Source organism: Haliotis cracherodii, unplaced genomic scaffold (genome assembly GCF_022045235.1).
Source record: "Haliotis cracherodii isolate W230 unplaced genomic scaffold, xgHalCrac1.p SCAF_23, whole genome shotgun sequence".
Classification (NCBI taxonomy): domain Eukaryota; kingdom Metazoa; phylum Mollusca; class Gastropoda; order Lepetellida; family Haliotidae; genus Haliotis; species Haliotis cracherodii.
The window spans coordinates 11,489,171-11,496,655 of NW_027266279.1; the positions used below are offsets into that span (position 1 = coordinate 11,489,171).

The 7,485-nt window shown below is 42.0% G+C and overlaps 1 protein-coding gene across 1 annotated transcript; it reads right to left on the reverse strand.

Moving 5' to 3' along the window:
• Positions 1 to 3,515: 3,515 nt before the first annotated feature.
• Positions 3,516 to 6,124, reverse strand: LOC139471847 (uncharacterized). The gene has a single exon (XM_071254345.1). It carries the CDS (start codon positions 6,122 to 6,124, stop codon positions 3,734 to 3,736), a length of 2,391 nt encoding a protein of 796 aa, XP_071110446.1. The 3' UTR covers positions 3,516 to 3,733.
• Between the last annotated feature and the right edge of the window lie 1,361 nt (positions 6,125 to 7,485).

Genomic DNA, 7,485 nt, shown 5'->3' on the forward strand with positions numbered 1-7,485 from the left:
ATATTATGAGCCACCGTTGGGGTATGAAGACAAAAAGTGGACCAAGTCACTGATTCTGACAACCCGAATCATTAAGTTGCCTGTTTGACAAGCATAGGCTGCATGGGACCTGTTCTTACCCGGAATCCCCATGGGGACGATAAATAACGATAAGTAGAGGAGTCACAGAGTATCGCACAAAAAATCCCCTTCTTCGTCCCCCCTTTACCCCCCCCCCAGGTAAGAAAGACTATAAACATGGTATACCATACGTACAGGTGGGTTAAAGACTATTATGAAACTGAAACAAATGTTAAAGAATACAAAGTGCTGACTGTTTCTAATTGGTGACAAAAATTATATTTAATGCCAATACAAGATGGTTACCTGAGCACATTTTAAAATCCTACAAAATGTCTGTCAACATATCAAAGGTTATGATGATTGATGAACAAAATGCCATCACAGAAGTGAGTGACTTTGATTTAATGCCATTTAAACAGTATTGCAGTACCACCTCAGCATGACGGCTTGATGTGGTAGGAAAATGAGGCATGTCGTAATGGAAACCCAGAGAATGTGTTTGGTGCAGACAAACCAAGGATCATAATCTGGTAGAATCGTGGACTCAAACCCATGATCATAGTATCATGGCACCCTAAGCGACGCAATACATCACAGTGTATTTAGACCATTGGACCACACAGGCCCTGGGGATCACCGGAGTGCTCTTTTCTGAATATAATGTCAGCCCACCTCACACCCCTCCTTTTCATACAACTCACTCCAACACTACACAGTTTGTAACTCAAGACAATCTGCAGTGCAAATCCCCCATCCCCAATGTGGCTAGCACACCCCCTACCCTCTGGCCAGACTACCTGACAATACAGTCGTACTGCATTGCCTCTTTGCGATAATCATCCCCGATCTCCCATCAACTTGGACCACAGTTTTGTTTCCAACATGTTTTTCTATCCCTCTTAGCATTACATCCTCTGAATCCAACCCATCCACTCTCTCTCAAATGAGTTTAATTTTATTCTCATTTTATTCAGACACAAAATGAAGCTGTGGTGGGTCCTGTGTATTTATAGTAATACAATGGAGAAATTCTACTGAAGATGCACAATAGTCACTGTTAACATAGCTGAGAGCTGTGATGGGGTCCTACAGTCAAGACATGCCATACATCAGTCTGACTGTAGGGTCATGTCTTGACTGTAGGACCCCAATAGTCACTGTTGACACAGCCGAGAGCTGTGATGGGGTCCTACAGTCAAGACATCACATACATCAGTCTGACAGTAGGGTCATGTCTTGACTGTAGGACCCCAATAGTCACTGTTGACACAGCCGAGAGCTGTGATGGGGTCCTACAGTCAAGGCAAGACATACATCAGTATGACTGTAGGGTCTTGTCTTGACTGTAGGACCCCAATAGTCACTGTTGATACAGCCAAGAGCTGTGATGGTGTCCTACAGTCAAGACATCACATACATCAGTCTGACAGTAGGGTCATGTCTTGACTGTAGGACCCCAATAGTCACTGTTGACACAGCCAAGAGCTGTGATGGTGTCCTACATTCAAGACATCACATACATCAGTCTGACAGTAGGGTTATGTCTTGACTGTAGGACCCCAATAGTCACTGTTGACATAGCTGAGAGCTGTGATGGTGTCCTACAGTCAAGGCAAGACATACATCAGTATGACTGTAGGGTCGTGTCTTGACTGTAAAATCCCAATAGTCACTGTTGACACAGCCGAGAGCTGTGATGGGGTCCTACAGTCAAGACATGCCATACATCAGTCTGATAGTAGGGTCATGTCTTGACTGTAGGACCCCAATAGTCACTGTTGACACAGCCAAGAGCTGTGATGGGGTCCTACAGTCAAGACATCACATACATCAGTCTGACAGTAGGGTCATGTCTTGACTGTAGGATCCCAATAGTCACTGTTGACACAGCCAAGAGCTGTGATGGGGTCCTACAGTCAAGACATCACATACATCAGTCTGACAGTAGGGTTATGTCTTGACTGTAGGATCCCAATAGTCACTGTTGACACAGCCAAGAGCCGTGATGGGGTCCTACAGTCAAGACAAGACATACATCAGTCTGACAGTAGGGTCATGTCTTGACTGTAGGACCCCATCTCTGCTCTCAGCTATTGTCGTAATACTGACATCACAAGGACTGTTTTGATTGACATGACAAAACAATTAATCATTCCATGATTCCATTTGCAACCATGGTAACATCACAAGAAATCAATGAGATTTCAAATATCATGAATATACAACAAATGTGAATGACACTAAACGTCAACCTCTTTTTGATCATCTTGATAACTTGCCTATCAGCTGCAGAGCTCCAGATAAGCTGCGTATCTGCGTAAAATACGCATCAGAAATGCAGAAATATGCAGTAAAATAAAATCCAACTAATACGAAACTAACATTACAGATACGCTACAAAAATAAAACTTGTGCGTATCATCAACATATTGTGAAGTAACCCTGCGTATTCGATTAGCAAATCAGCAACTTATTTTGAAATTATAAACAGGCATTCCGTCAATCTTGCCAAACTCCACGATGACAGTAACATCATGATCATTTGCCATCACACTTTCTTGTGGAAGTATCGTGGTATGTTTGAGTCCTATAAAGCTCTCGAACCCACACGACACCAGTTTGCAGGGACCAGATGAATAGTGTCTATAAATATTTAACTTAAATACCCACATGTGTAAAAACTAGTGGGTAACAGAAATTTGAATACCCAGATAGCATTACTGATATCCAATGATTTTAAAATGCATGGGTAAAATACCCACAACACCAAAAGCTTTGGAGCTCTGCAGCTGGTTTGTGACTCTTCGTGAAAACAAGTTTATACACCAAGTTGTAGACATGACAGGGCCGTAGCCACACTGTGTCACAACAGGAAACATAAAGTGATTGCAGGTCGTGACACATGATGTGACATAGAACACATGAATACTCTGGTCTTACAAAGAGACAGATCCTGCATCCAATATGCACAAAAATGAAAATGGATGCACAAAAAATGCACAGTGCCTCCACTGGGATGCAGACAATTGTTATGCATTGAATGTTGCTATTTATTCATTTGGTACCATTTTAAATAAATTCCCATATGTCCTGGTAATCATTTAAAAATTAGTAGATCCAGCCCCCCCTTTTGAAAACAAAATGTTGTATGTTGGAGGTAGTAAAATTATCTGAAAGAGGATTTTGAGATTTTGGACCCTTCCCTCTTTAAAAATGCTGGATCCGTCCTGGCACAGTTGAATAAGTTCTAACATGGGCACTAGGGGGAAACTCCATATATATTTTTAACTTATAGCCCCTGAGCAAGCGAAATCTTACGTCACCTGGTGGAAGAGTAATGTATTCAATTTTTCACATTCTCTAGGAACCACATTCTGAAGCTTTGGACCTCCATTTTTCAAAACTTGAGACCCATATGGCGTAAGGCTTTGAGTCAGCTTGACCCCCAAAATAAAAAACTCAGCTGGAGACCTAATCAAAACATGAAGAAGACCTACCATATATAAAGCAACAATGGTCTGAAAACTATACTATGCTTACAGTAAATTTTCCTACCAAAGAGGTGTTCATATTGATTCATGACCTTCACAATAAGATACCGATTTTGTGTCAGAATGTATCACAATGCACCAATATATCACTGAATCGTTCATGGGTTTTCAAAGCGTTCTCAAAAACCAAAATACGAGGCATTGGTGTCTCCTTGGACAGTATCATTGACCCCTGTGGCTGAGGAGCCTGGGACATTGTCTTGATCAACCGAGGAATGGGAGCTGTTCTGTTCATCATGGTCATCTTGTTCATCATGGTCATCTTGTTCATCTTGTTCGTCCTGTTCATCTTGGTCTTCACTGTCACTTTTCTGTTTCTTCTTCATCTTCTTTCTCCCCTTCCTCCCCGGCTTCATCAGATGGCGAAAGGCGGGAATACCTGGCACAGCATTGTATGTGGCCTTCTCTTTCTCCTCCACCATATCAGGGTGGCGCTTCTTCATGTGCCAGTTCAACGAAGACTTCTGTCGACATCTATAATCACAGAAGTTGCACTGTACTGGCTTTGAATCTGAATGGATTCTCAAATGAACATAGAGGTGTTTCTTGGCCATGAACCCTTTTCCGCACTGTTCGCACTTGTATTTCCGTATTTTGTAATGAGATATGTTCATGTGAATATCAAGTTCCGTCTTCTTCTTTGATCTAACGTTACAACCTTCGAAAGGGCATGGAAATGACCTTTTCCCAAGATGCACTCTGTCGTAGTGAAGATCAACAAGTCTTGACAACACAGACTTGTACTTACAACCTTCGAACTTGCAGTAGATGTACAACCCAGCATGCTTCTTCATATGGTTTCGGAAAGATGTTTTACTCCCGGAAAGGTAGTTACAAATTGGGCACTTGAGGTCTCCTTCTCTTGCAATGTTGGTTATCCCATGAGCCTCTTCCATGTGGTTTCCCGCCGAGTCCCACACTGTGAACGTCATCCCACAGATGTGGCACACACAGTTGTCAAACCGACTTGCACTGGATTCGTACGGATTGTGCACAGCTTTCACATGCCGCTGTAGTTTAGTAATCAGTGGGGTACTAAATGTACACCTTGTACAATACAGAACTTCCCCATGAGCAGTTTTGCGATGTTCCCGAAAGTCCCCAATGGTACCAAAGGTCCTACTGCAAACACTGCATCTGTATGGGTGATGGAGGTCCATGTGCGCAACTGCCTTTTCTTTATCAGGAAGAACCTCCTTGCAGTTCTTACACAAATACTCTGTCTCCGACTTCTCCTCAATGATGAGGCTATACAAAGTCTCAGTATCAAATTCCATGGCACCGATTCTGAAAGTTGATGATGTCTCGATCTCCTTCTTTGCAGGCTTTTCTTTCACTTCTTTTGGAGTCTTCTCAAAAGTCGGACTTGGTTGTCTGTGTACCAAGTCTTCATCCTGACCTAAAATAATACCACCTTCAACAGTATCCATGGTATCACAAACTGGAATTCCAATGGCTGGTCCAGTGTCAATATGAGTAAACTTTCGGACCAGATCATCGGAAAATGTCACTCTGATCCCGGGGCTGTCCTCTTCTTCAGAGTCAGTATTCAAAGCACTATTACTGTAGGACTCATGAGACACCTCAGGGATTTTCTCAGTAGTTCCAGCTTGTTCTTCAGAACATCCTTCACTTGATGGCCTCCAAGAATTTCTTCCACTTTTCACACTGACTTCTTGAGGAGCCATACATGTTTTCTTTTGATCATCAGCACTGAAGTCAAATCTAGAGACTGTCGTATGATCAGAGGATGAATCCATCGGACTTATTGACTTTAAATAGTTCTGAATGATGTTGGTAATTTCATGCTTAGACACAGCTGATGCTAGTTGTGAAGCTATGGCTGAGGTGTATGGTACTTTCCCATAATAACTTGCAGTGAAGGGGTATTGATCATCACAGAGCATATTGTGGATATCTGCCTGTCTGTTTGAACCTACAGTCTGAACTTTATCACAAATACCTTTTGACAATGACATGCCAGGAACTGTTTGTGTCACTGTAGGTTGAGCATTGGTCTGGAGAGTTGAGACATTCATAGGGATTGATTGTCCAGGAACCTCTAAAATTATTGGAGGTTGGGAATTTGAGTTTATAACACTCCCAGAGAGCGAAGACTTTGGAACATGGGAGGTCATTTGCAGACTAGTCCCTTGTGCAGAATTTCTTAACAAAACACTCTTCCCAAAAGCTGTCATTTGCCCACTGGAGTTCAAAAGCAAAATGTTTCCCACAGGTTGCCTCTTGACAACAGTGGACATCTTTGGACTTTCAGGTTTGTTCTGAACTGACGGCATGGTCACTGAGAGTGCAGGATCGCCAAACAGACCTGTTGATTGCTGGATTAATACTTCTGACTGTTGATTGGAATTTCTTGGTTTTTTTATGCTCATCTTTGTGCCCTTATTTGACGAGGGCTTGCTGCTTGTCGGTGTGACATACCTGTCCTGTGATTGATCAGTAATGTAGTAATCTGCTCCAAATACATTCAGGTCAGTGTCTTTTTCCATAGCACAGTAATGAGGACACCAGGCAACACTATCAAAGTCACATTTTCAAGATAACAACTTTCTGTTCTTTATAAATATCATTTCTGGAGACACATACTGGGTATGTGCTTCACACAAAACTGACTGATTCATTATTTTCAGAATAAATGCATTTTGTATTTGCTTGGTGCAACCATATTTTCATCATCATCCTGTATGATGTATTTTCACAAATGGTTGCACAGTCATTCTGTTTCATTGTTTACCTTTGAACAACAAGGCAAACAATCCCTCACATCACTTGGGCCTGAATATTTGGGCACAGGATATCATCTGAAATGAAATGAAAAATAACAACTTAGAAAATGAACTGTCTAAAACCATAAAATAAATGAGTGAGTTTTACACCGCTTGCAATATTCCAGCAATATCGCGGCAGGGGACACCAGAAATTGGCTCCACACATTGTACCATGTCAGGAATCAAACCTGGGTCTTCGGCGTGACAAGCAAACGCTTTAACCACTAGGCTACCCGACCACCCCCAAAACCATTAAGAGTGTTAGTGGGTTACACTTTAGCATTATTCCAGCTGTATTTCCTGATAGGACTGATGAACCCATGTTGGGAATCCTACAGGAATGATGACCCATCAGGAAGAAGTGTTTCAGTGAATTTGGTTTCAGCGAATGTAAACATTGAAGATAATCAAACATTTTCAAAATAAAGTCAGCACCAACCATAGAAATGAATATGTATTAAATAATTAAATTTAAACAATGTTTCTCTGTGAGGGAGTGAGGGAAAGTTGTTTGACTCTAATTAGGCTAACCTGCAGCAAGCATGAGAAATGATCAGCCAAATCAATGATCAGTGTTGGGAAGCTCCTCTAACCCAGGTCCTGTACAGTTTTACAGTATTTTCTCACAATAAACATCCTGTTGTTGCCAGGGTCAACTCTTAACATTACCAACAGCAGGGATTTATGTATAGGAAAAAGCACCCCTCTGTAATTTTGGTATAAATGGGTTTAACGCCGCTTTGAACAGTATTCCAGTTATATCACGGCGTGTCAGCTGAATGTGGGGGGAAAACCCGAAGCGATGCAGGTCACAGAAGTATGGTGCTGACAAACTTAGAAACATCATCAGCGCAAACCGGGATTCGAACCCATAAACACATGTTTCTGGCATACCCAAGGGACACAACTCTGCACAGCGAGTCACAGTGCCTGAGACGACTGGGCCACCTAATCCCCCAAAACACCTGGGGGGAGACAGGGATCACAATAGCAATATATATCATGTACCGGTGCAATCTATTATTGAAAAATGCAACCTAACATGTATGTCTATATTTTTTTTATTTCTGACTAACCACTAC

Excerpts from the sequence above, each read along its gene's own strand:
- LOC139471847 (XM_071254345.1), bottom strand. The coding sequence starts at position 6,124 with ATGGAAAAAGACACTGACCTGAATGTATTTGGAGCAGATTACTACATT.